Source organism: Electrophorus electricus, chromosome 24 (assembly GCF_013358815.1).
Source record: "Electrophorus electricus isolate fEleEle1 chromosome 24, fEleEle1.pri, whole genome shotgun sequence".
NCBI classification, from domain to species: Eukaryota; Metazoa; Chordata; class Actinopteri; order Gymnotiformes; family Gymnotidae; genus Electrophorus; species Electrophorus electricus.
Window position 1 is genome coordinate 2,092,501 of NC_049558.1, and position 19,557 is coordinate 2,112,057.

Genomic DNA, 19,557 nt, shown 5'->3' on the forward strand with positions numbered 1-19,557 from the left:
AGCTCTTCATTCGCTGTAAATGGCACCTAGCTGGGAGGTCACCATGTGCGGCGGGGCGAATGACTCGAAGGCCATGTCTAAAGGCAGCTCGTAACGGGAGCCGGGGAACAGCGCGTGGCCCGGAGACCCGGCCTGCCCAGCCGTGGGAGCAGGCTGGTAGCGCTGGCAGGCGAGGTAGTGGGCCGGGTGCGGCGTGTAGTTCCTCTCCGCCTCCTGTGGCGAGGGTTCCTGCTTGAGGGCAAAGTTACCGCTGATGCTGAGTGGTGGCGTGAGCGGGCCGTCGTACGGCGGCGTGCCGTTGCCACGCTCGTCGGGCGAGTGGCTCTCGTACGTAGTCCCTTTGAATCCCTTCATGTGCAGCAGGTGTGAGGCCTCCAGAGAGCCGTAGGGTGGGCTGGGCAGGCCAGCGGATGGGTAACTGAGCGTGTGAGCCTGGGGTGGGAGACCCCCAGCTACCGGGACCCCGCACTCCTCATCCAGCTTGTTGAGCAGCACGGCCGAAGGCCCCAGCTGCAGGCAGCCGGCCACCAGGTTGCTGGTGGGCTGCGACAGACCCTTGCAGAGCATCTCCATGAAGCCGTGACTCTCGGGAGACTGGCCACTCTCCAGGACCTCGGACAGTGCCCAAATGTAGTTGCGGGCCAGCCGCAACGTCTCGATCTTGGACAGCTTCTGCGTCTTGGAGTAGCAGGGCATGACACGCCGGAGGTTGTCCAGGGCGTCGTTCAGGCCATGCATGCGTGTGCGCTCCCTGGCGTTCGCTTTCACGCGGCGGGCTCGGAAGCGCTCCAGTCTGGCTTTTGTCATCTTCTTCTTCTTGGGCCCCCGCCGTTTAGGGGCCTTCTCCCCGTCCAGACCAGGCTCTTCCTCCTCTTCCTCCTCTTCCTCCTCCATGTCCTCACTGCCAAGATCCAAGGGGCCATGGTTACCCCTGTTCAGGTCGTAGTGGCCCCCCGTCTCAGGCGTATGGTCTCCGTCTTGAGAGCTCAGGTCCTCCTCAATCCAGCCCAAAGATCTTACAAGATCAGTCATATCTACAGACTTCCCATAAGGTTTGGTCATCATCATGTTCTGAGGACAAAGCGCCAAGCAACTGTTAGCCATCAGAAATAAAGAGCTAACAGAATACAAAACCTAGAACGATGCTCTAATTGTTAATACTTTTTCAAATGCCTTCCATTAATAGTTGCATTCGTCTTATTTTAGTTACCAGTGAACGTTTTGTATTTATTGTTTTGTACGAGATGCTACATGTTTCAGCACTACAGAGTGGACAGCTCAAAGCGAAGAGAACCAGCTACAGCGCTGAGCGGCGAACACCGTCTTCAGCCGTACTGTTGATACGGCTTTGGAAGAAAACGTTAGATCGACTTGGTATCTGACACTTTGTCTTCGTGCATGATAGAAAGTTTTGCTACACAAACATGTCTGCGTACATCATAGAATGTTTGCTCGTAGATTATTGTGATTATTATATTTTGAGAAACTTTGGTCTAAACCCCGCTATTTCCGACTACTGTCGTCATTTTCCAGATTCTGTCAATCTAGGGCACGACAGGATTTACGCGGAGATAAAGCGCTGGCTTTTAATTTATGGGAAGCTTGTAAAGCAGACATGAATGTTAGCCAAACAAATACACCTTGCGCTGCTAAATGTCATTTGGTGGCGATGTCTGCCTCGAAAACCAAACGGAACGCGTCTTGCCACTTCGAGTGCGGCAGGCCACACATAAGCATCTCCCCATCGATAATGTTTCGCCGCATTCTCAACAAGTTCCAATTTTCTTCTTTTGTCTATTTTATGAAAGGTTTATTTAAAACCATGCGTTATTGTGTGAAATTTCTTCAAAACTATACGTTTCTAATAAAAAGAAAACATCTAAGCCATTAAGTGTTATTAGTCCTTCATCAAATAAATTCTATTTTCTTTCCGGACGCATACAAACAATTACTTGTAGTGGTAAACACAGATTGCGTTTAACCTTTCTTGCTGACAGAAATGTTATAGAATTCATAGAAACATATAAACAGAAATACCGCGTAATGGACGAATTTATTTTTATATTGACTCTGTTTTGTGAACTATTAATAAAGCGACACAAAGAGGAAATGGAGAATAAAAAAAATATTTTGAACTTTCTTATCGTTCGAAAGTGACTGGATTATGAGTAGTGCCTTGTGGCGGATACATAAACAAACACTTCACATTTCATGTATCATACAGAAGGAACATCAGTGGGACGCTTACCTGCTTTTGTCCCAACTCGTGCAGTTAGGATCAAACGGCTTTTGGGCGGAGGAAATCCAGAAAAAAAAAACCTAATCGGTCGCGCAAGAACTACCAACACTAAGCTGAAGTTCCAGAGCCCCGCTGACCCGCGGCACGTTCGTGCTCTTCAAAAGCTCGCTGCCTCCTTAGCTCTCCATCCCCGCGTCAGAGCGCGCCTCGTGTCACTGGCACGCGGGGGGTTTCGGGTTGGCCTTTCTAGTGAAGTCGTGTAGCCCCTCCCATGTCCAGCCCACCCTGCAGCCCAGCCAGACGCGCGTGGCGGGCTCGTGGCTGGAAGTTTTAGGAGTGTCACTCATTTGTTACCGACCTTTGTGCGTGTGCGCGGCGCGCGGTCAGAGAAAGGGGTGGGGAGAGAGAGAGAGAGAGAGAGAGAGAGAGAGAGCGAGAGAGAGAGAGAGAGAAAAAAAAAAATAAATGTTGGGAAGACGAGGATGAGTTATTGGATGATATATATTGCTGCTTATTTAAAGAATATCAGGGAAGAAACATTTGTTTGTCATCTATGATAAAAGAAGACGAAATCGCCTCCCAGCGCGGGTAACCTGAGTTTTTCCTTTTGGGTGAAATCGTAAATGCCTTTTAGCACAACATGATGCTCAGTGAGCACCACTGTCTTATATATTAAATGTAACTTAATTGTTGGCTCCCTGGAAACTTTTATTTACACTGGACTGGACTGCAATCCCCACGAATTTAAAACCGTTTTAACTTTAAATTTTGTGTAATATTTTACAGCCTATTCCATTAAAGCTTTGTGCATTTTTTTCCAACTTACTGGCCATTAATAGGTCGTGAGTAATACGCTATGTTTGGTGTCTCGCCAGGTCAAACTTTGTCTTCTGAACCCTAATCTCAGTAGATTGGTCTGTTAAGGGAGGAGACGCGCGTCCCTCTAGCTGTGCGTAAATGATCGTGACAGCTTGGCTCGCCGGGAGCAGGTGTGCGCGTTCTTCACCCGTTCATTCATTCGTTCCTTCCGCTCATTAGCGTCCCGCAGTCCACCAGTGCTGACGTCAATAACCGCTGAATCTGTCCGGTTGTAGCCGTTGGCAGCGCACGCTGAGGGTATATGTTAGAGCTGGAAGTGCTAAATTAGGGGCGATTTATTTTTATAACTAACATAAAGTATGCAACTTTATATTGGTACAAGTCATGTATTTCGACATACATTTTAATAAACGAAAGCTAATTATTCTAAAGTGCTATATCGATCGTTTGATCTGTTTTAGTTTGTCTAAGTCTTTGCTGAGCAAAATACCGAGACATAAATGTAGCACAAGCGATTTCCCCGTGCGTACTATTGACGGCAAGAATTGCACGTGCCCCCAAATTGATCCTATTGTGTGAGCGAGATGTTCACAAGAGTGCGCTCTCGTTCTCTCCCTTGCAAAGTTGTTTTTATTTACGGCGCAAAATTTGCTGGTCTAATTACCTCTCTCCAGGTATATAACATTCATATAAACCATGCGTTTGTGTGAGCGCAAGTGTGTGCGTGTGTGTGTGTGTTTGCGCTAAATGACTTCAATTAGTAATAATTTGGGAAAACTGTAACCTACTATAATAGTACAATTTTCTAGAATATAATTAAAAAGTTGAACACTTTAAAATTATTTTTAAATTATTAACGTGCTCTGGGACTTTCTGACTGACTTCTGGCCCCATAGCGCTTTTAGTATTATAATATTGTTTTGGGGGTTATGTTGATGTCGTTTATAAATCATTAACTAGGCTATACTGTTAATTTAACAATGTAATTATTAAGGTTTAATGTTAATTACATTTATTAAATCACGTTTATTTAACTCTTCAACTTCAGTTCTTCAATTTCGGCCGAACTCCACTGATCGGACCGGTGAACGTGGATGCTTCTGTGCACGCTCACTCGACACTCGCCTGCCTAATACGACGTCTCGTGCTACAACATAGCCGACATACCGGCGGTCACGTGCAGGTGTGGCGTCTCAGACACACAAGTGCGCGGCCGCCTCACTGGTCACGATCATCGGTCTCTTTCACCACTCCTTACGTTCTATAGCGTCTAGAAAGCTGTCTTTGAGAATCTATTACATTCACTACTGATGTAGAAAACGTTTAATAACGGAATTTACGTGAAAAGAAACCATTGGACCATTCAAATTTAGAAAAAGGATACTTTACATTTAAAAAATTTTCTTGAGCTTTTGAGCATTTTATGAAGAGCTAGTCTAGTAATTGGTAGAATGTTATGATGAGCTTTTCGTGTCATTCAATCAATTATTCAGAATATCTATTCAGAATATCTGGATTCACGTGTCCTCTGAGTGTGAATGAGTGTGACTAGGTGCCCATGTGAATTTGTTCATGCGTGTGCACATCAGTGTGGTACTGTCCCGTGTAAACCAGAGATTGCGTGTGTGTATCAGCAGTGTGTCACACCTCCCTAAGTGGCCCTGCTTCTCCATGACCTCACACCCCTGGAGTGCTCACACAGTCCTGTGACACACCTGCAGCCTGCACTGGGAATTCCTGTGCGCCAGCTCTCACTCTCGTCCACTGTAGGCTCAGACACTCCTAGCCCTGTTCCACTTTCTGTTGAAGCCAGAACCCAAGGAGATCTGTGCCGTCCACAAGGGATTGCTTTACTTTTTTGTTCTTTCTAGACCTTACGTGTAATATTTCCCAGAATTATTTTTAGTTTCATTGCAGTTCCACAATTACTGAGCATAGAGATGTAGATATTTACTGAGCTTAGAGAAGCTGTCATTTACTGAGCACTAACATGAGCCAGACATTTCCTGAGCATACATGCAGTCATTTACTGAGCACCGAGATGCAGTCAGACATAGTGATGCAATCAGGCATTTACTGAGTGCTGAGATGCAGACAGATATTCAGTCAGACATTTACTGAGCACACAGATTCAGTCAGACATTTACTGAGCACACAGATTCAGTCAGACATTTACTGAGCACACAGATTCAGTCAGACATTTACTGAGCACACAGATTCAGTCAGACATTTACTGAGCACCGAGATGTGAGGGCAGTGCTGCATCCCACCGGCAGCCTCCTGTTCAGTGCAGAGTTCAGAGTTCAGAGTTCAGCCCTGCAAATTCCCATGACTCACACCATGTGTTGGTTCTCGGGCAGCTAAGCAATTCCAGCTCCCATGACAAGACATGCTTTAAAAAGCAGGTGGAAGGTTTACAGAATAAAAGAAAGTGAAACATTTGTCAAAAAAACAAACAAACAATATAACATGATCTTAACATTATATGCAATCTTATTTTATTTTAACTTTAACTTTATTTTATCTTTTCTTTATCCCATATGGTACTTTGCTACTTTCCATATGAACGTAAGAAAATCAACAAATATTTAACAGAAGGCAGAATGGACATTAAAAGCCAATTTCTAATCAAGTGAATCCACCCCCTGTCAACATGTCAACCCTAGCAAAACAAGTCCGGCTACTGCATGCTTCTGCCCTGTCTTACAGCAGGCCTGCAATAGCAGCCTATTCTTACAAAGTCTCTGTTGTGGTCCCATTGTGGTCTTGCAATTATCAGGGTGTTATTTCTTACAGCAGAGATTTCTCTCAACTATAAAAAAAAAAAAAAGAAAAAAAGAAAAACCACAACTTTTGCCACAAGTGAGTTATCCCTCTGGTCCCATGGGAGTGCTCTGGCAAGGATGGGGGGAGTTGTGCATTTCTCTGACAGATGGGTCCTTGTTTCCTGCCTTTTTCTCTCCCTTGCTCCCTCTCTCCAAAAAACACAGACGCAGACACACTCGCCTACACCGAGACTGCACGAACACAATGGGAATTAAAGCCCTGCACATATGCTCCCTCTGTCCTGCTGAAAGCTGAGCCCCTTCTAATAATCAGGAAAAGAGGAGGGTTCATTTGGGCTCATGGGCACTGCAATGGCGAGGATGCAAATGTGGGGTTTGAAGGTCTTAAAGCGTGGTGTAAGGTGTGAGACCAGCATTCTCCTCTTAGTTTAAGTTTCACTGAGAGTATTCTGTTCTTTATATACCTAATCATAGACAAATCTCTGATCAATTGATAGCTTTCAGGAACATTAAAAATGATATCAAAGTCAAAGCAAGAGAGAGGGGGGGGGGGGGGGAGAGTGCACGTGTATATGGCACATATGTATATTTTAAGATATATGGGTGGATTTTAACACTAGTGCCAATGGTTAGGTCCTATTTGCTGTTTATTGGAGCTGAATACAGGAGTACTGCAGGCTGAACCGTGGGGAGAGACCAGCAGAGAGACCGGCACAGAGACCAGCGGCCCAACTGAGTCCCTCTCACTCACACCGGGGAGCAGAGTGCCAGGATGAGGTGGTCGCACACTCACAGCCTCAGTATCACTTTGTCTGTCAACGTGGTATGGAACACTGCACAGTTTCTTTCCTTCCATGGCCAGCGAATAGTAAATAAGACAACGCCAGGCCAAACCAGTCACATGGGTGGGGATGGCAGCCAGACTGCCAGTTTGTGTAAATCAATCCCATATTATATCACAAGTCCACCACATAATTGGAAGCGTAAAATTGCCCATTTACACACTGTGCCACCTGCAACCCCTCTCCAGACACTTTACTGCCCTGTCATTAACGTAGTGGCTGGAGGAACGGAGTATGTCAAATATCTTTGTTGATGCATCGGTGTGTTTCTTTGCATTCACCATGAAGGACATGCTTTTTTTAACCTTTTGAAAAGATACAGTGACATTTTGTTTGAAGAACAATAAAAACATTTGTCTTTCTTTTACATATATGATGTTCTTTGAAAAAAAAATATTTAATTCATGTTCTACTTGAGTTAGACGTTGTGGCAGATGAGGACTTTTTAACATGTGCATTGGCACATCTAATTAAGTGCTGAATTGATGACATTTAAGGAAACCAGCAAAACACACTTAATGTCCTAACCGGCTAAAGTCTTCATCTCATCAGTGTCAACCCCATCCTGCCACTGCACCTCAGCCGTGATTGGGTGAACTGGAAAAGGGGAGGAGGGGGTTCCATCTGCCAAGCCGGCTGTCCTTTGGGATGTGGGCATACCCCAAGGGGCTTTAGCAAGGTGGGAGGGAAGGAAGCTGAATAGATTGCCCCCATCCACTAATCAAGGGCCATAATCTGTATATGCAAACACAATGCTCAGATTTTTGCCTGGTGCTACCATAGCCACAATCCTAATCATTAGAGTGAGATTCATAAGTATCATAAACATAGCAGCCATGAAACTGACATTTTGCAATTAATCACATGAGCGAGCAGATTTCTGAGGATTTATGCCATTAAATTAAAATGGTTTGTGTGTTTGGCACAGGGCCATGGATTGTTTGTGATCAGGTGCGTGTAACCCACAAGTGGCTGGATCTGATTCCCACTGTGGCCTGCTGCAGACCAGAGGCACACACAGCACACAAAGGCAACATCACTCACATGTAACTTAAGTAGAATTTTAAAAAAAATAGTTGCAAGATATTCCCCTTTAATGATGTTGAATGTGTCGGAAAATCGTTCTATTATAGTAGGCTAAATAAAAAGTAATTTGGCAGTAAAAGAGGAGCTGTTTGTTTGCTGTATTCCTCGTTTTCTGTGGTTTTGTGGAGGCAGTGTCGTGGCTGCGTCATATAGTCATGCAGCAGCGGCTCCATCGCGGATGATTACATCAACCGTCCGACGTGCCGCTGTTAAGGATCTCACTCACTTGCGAGTGGGCTTTAGATGCCGGCGTAGAGGGCAGCTGTAGATCTCTGGTCTTATGTGAAATGAAAAAAAACAAAACGATTGTCCATTGGCCATATGAAAGAGGGATAGACAAAATAAAGGGAATCGAGTTGCATCAGGTTTCATGGTCTCTTGTCAACTTGGAGCTGCCGAGGAGAGCCAGGGCCTGGAAGGTGTGAGTCCATGTGGGTAGACTGGTGCTAAGCACCCTACTGGCTGGGCCTCTCCTTCAGGGCAAAAGCCCCAAGCCTTGGAACTCCCTTCTAGCCTCCCCCAAAGCTTATGGATTGGTTCGCTAGCGCTAAGATGCCTGTCCTCCGGCATATTGTTTTGTGAGCCTTGCACAGTCAATATTAAGCTTGGCTAATGTGATACAGAGGCAGCTGGAGGAGCCCCAGTTATTACCATGACACTGCAGAGTGAGGGGTGTAATACCATTAAAAATAAATCAGTTGGTTTGATGATTTGGCATGGTAGGGGGATTTTGTAAGACATTTGTTGGGGCAGTTGCTATAATTCTATTACGTATTCTGAAAGAACCTCTAAGGAACAATTGAGGCCCTTCCCCTAATTCAGCATAATTAAATTTATTTTCACCATTGGCCTGAAAAAAAAGGGGGGCGGGGTTAGAAAGAAGTTTACTTTTCCATTTTGAAAACCGGCAGCCATGGAGATAATTTCTGGCTTTTCTGGGTTAAAAAAAAAGGCAGGTGCACAATTTGTGGACAATTTTCTGAAGCCAAGAATGTGTAACCTTCTGTTTTCTTTATACAAAAAATAAGTCGGCCCTGGTTGGTTTGGGCTGGTGTTCTCTTTCCTGGTAAATATTAAATAAAGGTTAGATGTACATGTGTAGGTTTGGGGGGTGGGTGGGGGGATTATTTGACTGGGAGATTTAGGGAAACGTGAGGCCTACAAATTAATCTGTTTAATCGGCCTGAAGGCGGATGGGCTCTCTGTCCGCTCGGCAGACTCTGCTTTGCATACCAGATACTTTTTTAAAAGCGCACGTGAGGGCACTTTTGCCCCGCAAAAGTAAGACCTTTTTTTTTTTTTTTTTTTTTTACATGTATGTATTTTATATTTTTACAATAATTACCTAAAATATAGTTTGTGCTTCCAGCCATGCATGATGTTTGATATGAACAATTACTTCTAATGTAACTTAAATAGTAGTAAAAATAACAGTAATACTTTGAGACAGGAGTGGCGTTGGTCCCGTTGTGGGGGTCCAGTGTCACTATTGTTCCGCGCTCGAGGCGTATAAGCGGTGATTTCAAGGCCCATTGAGCGCGCGATGGATTGTACGTAAAATCCATGCAGGGGCAGAGGGCTTCGATTATTCCAAGAAAGAGCGCAATACTAAGCACACTAAATCTCTCTGCCTAGACCCCTTGTTTGTATTTCAGTCTTGCCTACAGCGAATCAAGAACAATTATACAAGATAATGTCAATTTATCACGGGTAAAATTTAAGCAACGGTCTTACATAAATACTGCTAAGGTTTTCGTTTCAGATGATATTCTAATGTGCAGGTGTAAAAACTGGACTGAGATAGAGAGTTAGAGTTTGGAGTGTCATGCAGCAGTCAGGTGTTCTTTTGTATTCCCTTTAAGCCCACGGGTTTTTCGTCGTGGGGCACAGATTCAGAAGAAACATTAATTATGGAAATTGAGGAACTTAAATGCAGAGGTTTACAATATGGAAATGAATGCATGCTGTTCCATTAAACGCTTTTGCTCTGTCCTGGGAGGAGCGAAACGGGACCATTTACAAATAAAGGACTAAGAAAATATTTGAGAAATACTGACATCTAGTGACCACAGTCACTATTCTGGTGACTGGTGTTTTTACCACTGGGTAATACAGTAATTTCCTCCAATGACAGGAATTAAAAATCCTGCGACATGTTTAATATTAAAGGTTTTATAGGCTGCAAAAACTTGTTAAACCCTTTTAATTTACATTATGCTGTACATGATATGCTAGAAATAGATGGAACACCTGTAAGGGCCCTGTTTGTTGTACACAGGAATATCTAGGAATGCCATTAATTGTTATACTTTCTTTTTCCAAATGTTTTTGGGATATTTTGGTTGTTGGTTAGTTGGATTTTGCTTGTTTTGTTTATTGTCTCTCGTGTTTTGGGTGTAAATTGAACCTGATAAACCATAATTATGGAGGACACTGTATATTGCCTTGTTGCAATCAAAGATAATATGCCTTTACTTTGTATTTACTTTTGTTTTACAGATCAGAAGGAAAAAGAAGCAGAGTATGAGTAGAATAAAGATGAGAGAAGCAACTATTATTCCAAAGAATGAAATACTATATAAATAGACAACTATTAATATCTCTGACTACAGACTGCTGAATCCTTCACTCTGTCTCATACATACAGATCTCTTCCTGCACATGAGCATGATTCTGACCCATATATAAAGAGAACCCAAGACTCATGAAACACGTTCTCTGTGACAACACTCCCACACATACTCTCTCTTCTCATCACATACTCCTACACTTTTCACACGCACTGCCCTCATCATCCTACCTGCCAGCCTCCCTCTCTCTCTCTCTCTCTCTCTCCCTCCCTCCCTCCCTCCCTCCCTCTGTCTCTCCATCTCTCTCTCTTTCTCTCTCTCCCACTCTACCCTCTCACAGTTTCTTCCACTCTCCAAACACACAGTGCATCTGACACAGATTCTCTAGCTTTTTTGGAGATAGAAACAAAGCAAGCAGTAGACAGAAAGGAACAAGGTACGTATGTGCAGTTATTAAAGATGGCACCGAAAAAAGAACCATCGATTAAAAAGTCCCCGTCGGGTGGAACGTTACCAAGACATGGACCTCCATTCCCTTGTCCTACTATGGCACCTGCGATACCAAAGCCAACCCCAGAGCTCAAGCCTCGGCTACTGCGCCCATCTGACACTCCCTTTGACCCCAGCACGCTGGAGGTAAGTGATATTGTACAACGTTCAAGCCCAAGATGTTCTCATTGTATAGGTTTTAACTTGTGACTCTAAAGCCCATCAATAGGACTGGGAACCGGTTTATCACTTGCTGATGAACATTCAGACCCATCAAACAGTTTGCAGAATATTATTTGTTCATATGTATTATCTGAGAACAGCTTGGTATCTTAAGAAATATTTTAAAGCAACATGCTTCGTTTTAATTAAAACCTTAAAAGGTTTTGTTTTGTTTTTTTTGCAATCTTTATTATCCTCTCCAAAGCAAATGAAAATCTGTGTCAACCCAGCCCCCATTTCTAGAGAGAATACTAGTGCTATATCAAGATCTAGAAATAGGACACCGATGGAGTCTGCATAACAGTGGTATGAACCCCAAAATATCAGGAGCATCACCTTGAAATAGCCTTTATTGATAATACCTTCATAGTGTAGTTAGAAATCACTCTTTCTTTCCTTATGTGCTCACACTATAGTTAATTAGATTTAAGTTAAAATAAGATAAGATTGGCTTGATTTTTTTTTTAAATATTGCAATAAACTGTTTTAATCTGTCATTTTAAGACCTATTTGTGCATGCATTTACATTCATTTTAATGCAAAACATCAAAGATATATCAGATATATCTCATGCTATATATATCATGCCTCAATATCCATTAACTGGTGACATCTGTCAAACCATTTTCTCACAGCCTACTGTATTTCCCAACAGACCACCTAACCTGATCACACGTGATCTGATTGAACGCGGTTAGAAATTCATTAAAAGGGACTCACATGCTTTACTAAACAGGTTAATTTACCCCGTAATTATTTGTGGTTTACACTTTTCTTAAATACTTTGAGGTTGTTCCACCCATACATTCTGGAACGCAACAAGCGTAGTCACGACACCACTAACAATTCGCCTAGACCAGACAGACCCGCACGTATCGACGTGTTGACGCATCAACGTCGGAAGACGCCCACACCCCCGCGCAAATCTACAAGTCATGTGGCGCGATTGTGACTGCTCGTTTATCGCTGCGTAAACGTTGCTTGTATATAAGGATTTGCGCTCTGAGTTAATTCGTTTCTTACTGCAAGGTTGTACATTTTGAGTCTTCCAACTCTGACATAGTTGTCTTCCTGCACGGCTCCTTCAGGCGCTCTTCTCTCTCAGTTATGGTAGGCTTTGATCACGTTTCACAAGCTAGCTAAATAGTTGCCATTGAACGTGGTTTCCGATTGGCGTTAACTTTTTACACATATTAGCTTGCTAGCTAATTATCTTAAGTTACTTTTTATGGTTCGCTAGGTTAGCTAAAGCTAAAGATAGCTAGTTGGTAATGGACGTGCATTGTTTATGATTCTTGCTAACTAACGTTTATATTCTATATAATTTTATATTTTGTATTCTTTTATATTGTAATGACTCTGAATATTAGGAATACGCGGTCCAGTTGTATTTTAAATGGGTAGCTGATGGTTAAATGGTTAGGAGTCGTTAAGCTAAGATAGCTAAGAGAGCTGTGTGGCTAACGTTAGCTAAGTTGAGGTGATCACTGTCGGTCTTCACGCCGCTTTTTATTGACGTTTGAAACGTTTCTGAGGAGATATCCGGCCATCATGCTTATTTGACATCGCCTTTGTGTGAGATAAGGTGTCATTTCACAAGTCATCAGTAACGCTTTTCTTTAAACAGTCCGACTTCACGGAAGACCAGATCCTCGGTGAGTGTGATGTGGTGAGAGTTCACGTCGTTACTCCCGCTCCCATTTAGTGTGACTTCATGATTTCTGCCCATTTGCCCAGCACACCTTCCTGCCTGTGCCAGTTCTGTCCTAGCAAACCTTTACACCTTTCCTTCTGTCCTCACGGCTGTATTATTCCTCTCTCTGCCACTGTCACGTCCCCTCCAGATTGAGTTTAACTTGGATCAGATACATGGTGAGTGCTCTTTAAGTTCAGCAGATCGCCTCACCGCAAGTACAAACCTGTACTGTGTTTTTGTGTGTAAGCTGCTGTTCAGTCGGTCTGCATGTATCGTGTGTGTGTGTCACAGGCCGCTCACCAATACCTTTATTGTTGTGTGCACGTACCAGTAACAATAATTTGATTGTGGAAATGTTGGTGAGAAGTTAAAGACGAGGGAACATGATTGTGCATAAGAGGTGCGGTCGTGGCCTCAAGCTATAGCATGGGAGGGTGTGTCCCAGGAAACAGAACATAAAATGCTCATCCGGTATGTTCAGTTTTAGCAAACTCCGTCAGAGTATGACTTTGCATTTACATAGCTGCAATCTAAACTTTGCCTGCCTTTTTTTTTTTTTTTTTTTTTTTTTTACTGGAAATGCAGGCCTAATACTAATTTAACTACTGAGATACAACAGTGCTCAACAGAATGAGAGTGGGAAAACAGTTAAGGAAAGAAAATAATAGTTTAGGATATTCAGTTGATATTTCATATTTAGGTTTTCGAGTCAGTGTAATTAACCTTTAACAAACAGTTCTGGCTGTCTAGACAAAGAATAAACATGGTTGTAGACTTAAAGGATCATTGTAACGTAATCGAGGGTTTGGGGTGCTGTATTTCCAGAAGGGGGTGGGTGGGTGGGTGTGTGTGTGTGGATCTTGAGCATGTTAATGGTGATCATTATTATGTCTTTGACAGTATGATCGTGATGGTCGCAAGAGCTCATATTTATTTAGCATGGCTGCTGCAGAAACCACAGTTTTGTGTCAGTCGGCACACCGTCAAATAACAAACATGTCATCCAGGAAAGCTATGATTATGGTCATGCTGACCAGTCACAGATATGTTTCTGTGAGCATTCACATCCCAAACATTCATGTGATCTCTCCCACACAATTTTGTCCAAATCATACACCACCATTTTTAATGTCAAGTCCTAGTCAGTGTGTCTTCTTATCAAGCCATTTCACACAGTCATGTGGCAATAGCAAGATGTGTCTGTACCTAAATGTCATTTGCATAAGCTATATGAGGCTCTGGATGTCATAATGTATGACCTGTTCCAAGATGGGAAATGAAGTTTGTTTAAGCAGGTGCCATCCTTAAACAAGAATTCCTTTGTTCTTTGCAACATGGACATTGACCTGGACTATAGCATTTGTACTGAGTTTGGGATTGAGAAGGTTGAATGAGGTTTTAGGGGTTACTTGATCTTTCTCAACTAACCCGAATAAACAATCTGGAATATTAATTGCCAGTGCAGTGTGTCACTCATCATCTTATGAAGGTTATGAGGTTACTCACTTCTGTTTATTCGCATTAATGAAATGCATGTGACTGTTGTATAGTTACAGTTCAGACTAAACTTCGCAGTTCTTCTATAACTGTATTCTGCTTTCAAGGGTTTTGTTCTTTTGCATGTCATGGGTCTTATCTAGTCAGTTGTCTCAGCCTTGTGCCCTTTTCTTTTTTTCCTCTGTGTTTGTCCCTCTTGCTTATTGACCGATGTCTTTCGTGCAGACTTCAAAGAGGCCTTCCTCCTGTTTGACCGGATGGGAGATGGAAAGATCACCTATGGTCAGTGTGGTGACGTGATGCGTGCCCTGGGCCAGAACCCAGTCAATGCTGAGGTGCTCAAGGTTCTAGGAAACCCAAAGGCAGAGGGTAGGGGTCAAATCACAGCACTGGACGAGCTGCACACTTCATTTGTGTAAATGCACTGTTAATGAAAAGGCAGTTCTATGGCTTCAGGCCACACTCTGTGGAAGAAGTGACACTAAGAAGGATTTTAATTAAAAAAAACATAAGAATTTAACCAACAGCGTATAAAACTTTTAGAACAGCAGCTCTCAACCGAAACGTGCATCACGTCAGCGGGTCCTGACTTTGTGCGTCTGTATGCCAGAGATGAACCACAAATTGCTGGACTTTGAGCAGTTCCTGCCCATGCTCCAGGCCATTGCCAAGAACAAGGATCAGGGCTCCTTTGAGGACTTTGTGGAAGGGCTACGGGTCTTTGACAAGGAGGGCAACGGCACAGTCATGGGAGCTGAGCTGCGTCATGTTCTTACCACGCTGGGTAAACCACTTTTCTCTCCAGAGGACCTATTTATAACTCTCTCTAACATATTTAGGGCATTGTCAGAAGAGGGTAGTGCACCATAAATAACTGTAGCTCTGGGTCTGTTGTGTGGCAGGCTAATAATGATTTATAGGGCGAGCTTATATATGCATACAGTACACTGTATTCCCCATTGCAATTCCGGTGATGTATAAGTTAAAATATATGAAGTAATGAGCTAATCAATAGCTAACACTATAACATATCTGTTACACTAGATAGAATAATAGTGCCATCAGTGGGGAATTTCAGCTGTTGGGTAGAGCCATAGAATAGGCTGACCCTAATAAAGTGATCAGCTGATGTATACTGTTTGACATATATGCTATGCGGTTTTTATTTAGGAGAGAAGATGACGGAAGATGAGGTAGAAACACTTCTGGCCGGGCACGAGGATGCTAATGGCTGCATCAATTATGAAGGTAATCGGAGGGCTGGAAGTGTCAAATATGTGATTAGGCTGATAATGTGTAACTTCAAGTCCACTGTTTGGCCCACACAAGGGCTCGCATGCTACTGTATGCCTTTCCTAAGTTATGATCGACGCTGTGTGTGGAAGTCCTCGATTTGATTGCTTTGAAGTGACAGCGGTTGAGCGTGGTGAGGGTGGAAATGCCATGACTCTCACTGGTCTTCTGCAGCCTTTGTTCATCACATCGTGTGTGGCTGAGCACCATCTCAGGAGTACGTCCTCGACCTACTGTCAATAGCATGTTTACTGTCTAAAACTCCCATCCACAATGTCCCTCATGTTCGTTTATATGGGTGTGCATGCTTGCACTATACATCCCCAACTGCTGCAGTGTCACCAGCCATTTGTAAATTACAATAGGACTTGTACATACACTGGGGGCAGTAGTAGCTCGGTGGTTAAGGTACTTGATATGTGATTGCTGGTTCGAGCCCCGCCATACCGAGTTGCCGCTGTTGGGCCCCTGAGCAAGGCCCTTAACCCTTGGTTGCTCCTGTCTAGGTTTGGGCTGCCTGGCAGTATCCTAGCCCACACCCGTCGCTGACGTTGAAGGCATGGCAGTCTGCAGTGGTATTCTGTTCTACTGTATGGTATGGTGGTGTACATACACTAGAAAGGACCTGTTGGTTCATTGTTTAATTGTTTTCCGTCAGAGGGGTTCCTTGTGAGGAGTGTGGTTTGTAGTTGGAGAGGTTGGTTGGCTGGTGTTTACAGCAAACGTTTGGACTCGTTGGGCACGGGGTGCTCCCCGCGCAGTGGCAGCACTCTGGCCGCAGGCCACAGCAGGTTCCCAGCTGGTTCAGGTGCACGGTGGCACCGCTCCAAGTGTGGGCCATCCCCTAGCAGTTCGTTGCGCTCTAGTATAATTCCAACAGTGAGATTTGGCTTGTTTGGAGGCTTGCATTAATATGCCACCTCGGAGACATTGTTGTGGTAAATTCAATTTTAATAATTTGCCAGCAGATAAAATAATTCATAGCACACTGAGCAAATGTTTTCCACGCCAGCTTTCTTTTGTTTTAAGAATGTTGGTGATTGTTGCTGTGTGTTTGCTCGTTGTGTTCTGACCATTAAAGGCGTGCATCCTGCCAGCACTTTGAAGGCCGTGCAGTTGCTTGTGGAAGCGAGCTGCTGGCTTTTTGCTGCTCTTTTTCTCTTCCACCGATGGAGGAGCACTGAGGGTGGGGGCCCGATGGCCTCCCTGTGCCACTTTCTTCTAACTCTGCTCTCATGGCCTGTTGTAGAAGAAAACGGGGAGGACTTTTTTTAACTTTTTCTTGACTCATGGGCCTGGACAAACCTCTGGCTGAGTAGGAGATAGTGGTGACTTCTCTGGTTGTTGCTTTCCTTGATACTAATGCAATGGTGTGCAGTCAGACTCTTCTAAACCAGTAGAGAAGGGGTAAAAACAAAATGTAGAAAAAAATATATATAAAACATATTGCATAAATAAAGTAACGTTTTTAAAAACCTATTCATATAGGCTACTTTACATGTTGGTTACTATAGCATGCATTTCTATCTGAGAGTGGTACTAATCAGAACAGCGCATTAGTATGGCTGCAAGTACTCACTGCTGTGCCTGTGTGCCCCTCTCGGTGATATTTTAAAGGGTTCTGTTATGTGAGTATAATGGCAAAATGACATGAAATTTGACATATTAAATATTTAGGTTTTCACTCTTTGGGCTGGGCTGTGGCAGCCTAGCTCTCTCGCTCTTCTGAAGAAGGCACCACAGCATTATTAGTGAAATGTCACCGCCTATGTACATGCTACCTTAGCCAGCAAACTTAAAATGGTGACTACAAGTAGGAGTCATTATGGCGTGCCTAACTGGAAAGCCTTTGTCAAGGCTACACGTCAAGTGCTGTCAAGTGCTGCCTTTGTCAAGGCAGCACTACACGTCACAATACTTCCATCTATATATCTTATCTTATCCAGAAAAGAAAGTTATGCGCATAGTTTTTCTAAGATGAGCTATGAGAGATACTCTTGGCTAACAACTAGCCTGCAGCATGCACAGTTTTGTTTTTTTTGTTTGTTTTGTCAACTGTGCTTATATTTGTACTCGTTTTGGGAATGGCTGTGCTATATTTTGAAAGTCAAATTATAATTTAAGGTTGTGTAATTTTAATTATTGGTCATGTGTTATGCGGATGGGCAACGTGCTTTATGCAGTGCACACCACTGAGCTACGGCAAGCTCCAGAGTCCAGCTCCATGGGTACTGAAGAAATGCATGGCAGGTCAATTGGGTAATCACAGATGACAATTAACTGTTCAGTGGGAAACTCGGGAGTGTGTGAAATGCATTGCAGAGGACAAGGTTTTAGAGTGATGATTCTTTTATCTGACAGCATGAGTTGTAACCTGTGTGATGTGCTGTGCAGGCATCACCCCTGCACCATTTTTAGTGCTGGTGTCTAACAGTTGTTTTCTCTTGCTGTCTTTTATAGAACTCGTGCGGATGGTCATGAACGGTTGAAGAAGAAGGAAAGCATTCCCATTTGTGCACGTGCACGTGTGTGTGCACGTGCATGTATGTTTTATGTGACACATTTTGTTTTTATTCCTTTTTTCCATCCTTATCACTGCTCCTCTTTTGCCGACGTGCTTCAGTCTCCCTACCACCCGCCTCTTTATTTGCACGCATTTGTTTTTTTTATTTTCAGAAGTGCCTTTATCTTCCCCAGTTAAGATCCCACGTGACCCTCCTCACTAGTCTCCACACTGTCCAGTGGTGTTCACACCCCACAGCTGCACGGAGGGGAGCTTTTGTGTCCCGACACTGTTTGCAATAAAGCCTCTCGACGCAGCACGCAGTCATGCTGTAACATGGGCTTGAATGCAATAATCCTCAGGCTCTTCATTGGTGGACAGTGCTTTAGCAGGACTGTTGCAGCTTTAGCCGACTCTGAAGACAAAAAAGGACCATTTTATGTGTAAAACCATAACATAGCTAAACAATGTTTTCAAAGTGAACTACACTTCATTTTTTTCTTTGGGTGTGGATGAACCTCGAAATAAAATCCATTTCAAAATGAATTTTCATAGTTTGTCATTTGTCCTGCTATTTTTTAAGCATACTGCAGAACTAGTATGAATCTTCTGTCTATTGAAATTAAATGTTTAGACACTGTTCTTAATTTGGTACATCGTGATGTGAAGTTTTATGTAAAGAATGTCCTGAAACAGGCGAAAGCAAGCTGCAGGGCTCAATCCCTACAGGCAGGTGGCGCCACACTCAAATTTATGCTTTCTGCGATGTAAGGAACTTTTAGAACGGCAGACAGGCAAGACTCATTACAATTTGTTGCACGTATCTAGACCATGTGATTTTTCATTTTTAAAAATCATTTTTAGTGTGGCCCTGGCAGGTGTTTCTGAGCTTCAGCTAGTGCTGTTTACTGATGACCTGCCAACAAAGATTGAAGGTCTAGACATTTATGGCTGGTTTCTTTGTAACTTTGGAATAAATTCCCTGTTGAATACGTAGATATCGATGATAAACTTAACAGTTGTTTCCCTTATTGATATGCACTGAAGTATCACCATAAATACAAGGTGAGATTTTTATCTTCCAGACCAGATGGAACATGCTTCCTTGGTTCCCAGAACATCGCCCCTGCGAAGTGAAATGCAGGATGTTAGAACGACACCTGGGAACCATGTAGCACACCACAGGAGTTGACGTAATTCATTATGGTTTAGTTTTGTTGTTGTTGTTTGTTTTAAAGATGAGGCTGTATCAATTTGCATCTTTGAATAGTACAACAGTGCAGTGGCTTTCCTATGCCTTCTGGATATTACTATTACTGATCCGGTGTTTGAGTCGTCTTTCTTAACAGTGAACATTAATTTGTGCTGTATTGTGGCAGTATAAATGACAAACATTACAATAAATACCTATGCAAAGTTTCCCCACATTTTTGTGTTTCTCATAAAAATAGATTCAACTTTTTTCCCTCGTCAGTCTACACACAGTACTCTACAATTACAATACAAAGCATGTTT

General features: G+C 43.2%; 2 protein-coding genes across 4 annotated transcripts; one reads left to right on the forward strand and one right to left on the reverse strand.

The window, feature by feature from the left end:
- Positions 1 to 6: 6 nt before the first annotated feature.
- neurod4 (neuronal differentiation 4) lies at positions 7 to 2,338 on the reverse strand. The gene is made up of 2 exons (XM_035522587.1): positions 2,249 to 2,338; positions 7 to 1,071 (listed from the first exon to the last, which is right to left on the reverse strand). Exon 2 carries the CDS (start codon positions 1,066 to 1,068, stop codon positions 7 to 9), a length of 1,062 nt encoding a protein of 353 aa, XP_035378480.1. The 5' UTR covers positions 1,069 to 1,071; positions 2,249 to 2,338.
- An 8,401-nt stretch (positions 2,339 to 10,739) lies between these two features.
- On the forward strand, positions 10,740 to 18,588 carry zgc:153867 (uncharacterized protein LOC337226 homolog). Of its 3 annotated transcripts, none has more exons than XM_027030360.2 (6): positions 10,740 to 10,978; positions 12,898 to 12,925; positions 14,472 to 14,615; positions 14,857 to 15,030; positions 15,417 to 15,494; positions 18,000 to 18,588. In XM_027030360.2, the coding sequence occupies exons 1-6, from the start codon at positions 10,802 to 10,804 to the stop codon at positions 18,026 to 18,028; spliced, it is 630 nt and encodes a 209-aa protein (XP_026886161.2). In that variant the 5' UTR covers positions 10,740 to 10,801; the 3' UTR covers positions 18,029 to 18,588. The 3 variants fall into 3 exon arrangements, with proteins under 3 accessions (XP_026886161.2, XP_026886163.2, XP_026886162.1); XM_027030362.2 differs by lacking the exon at positions 12,898 to 12,925 and adding an exon at positions 12,681 to 12,708 and having other exon boundaries at positions 10,743 to 10,978; XM_027030361.2 differs by lacking the exons at positions 10,740 to 10,978; positions 12,898 to 12,925 and adding exons at positions 12,037 to 12,163; positions 12,681 to 12,708.
- The last annotated feature ends 969 nt before the right edge of the window (positions 18,589 to 19,557 follow it).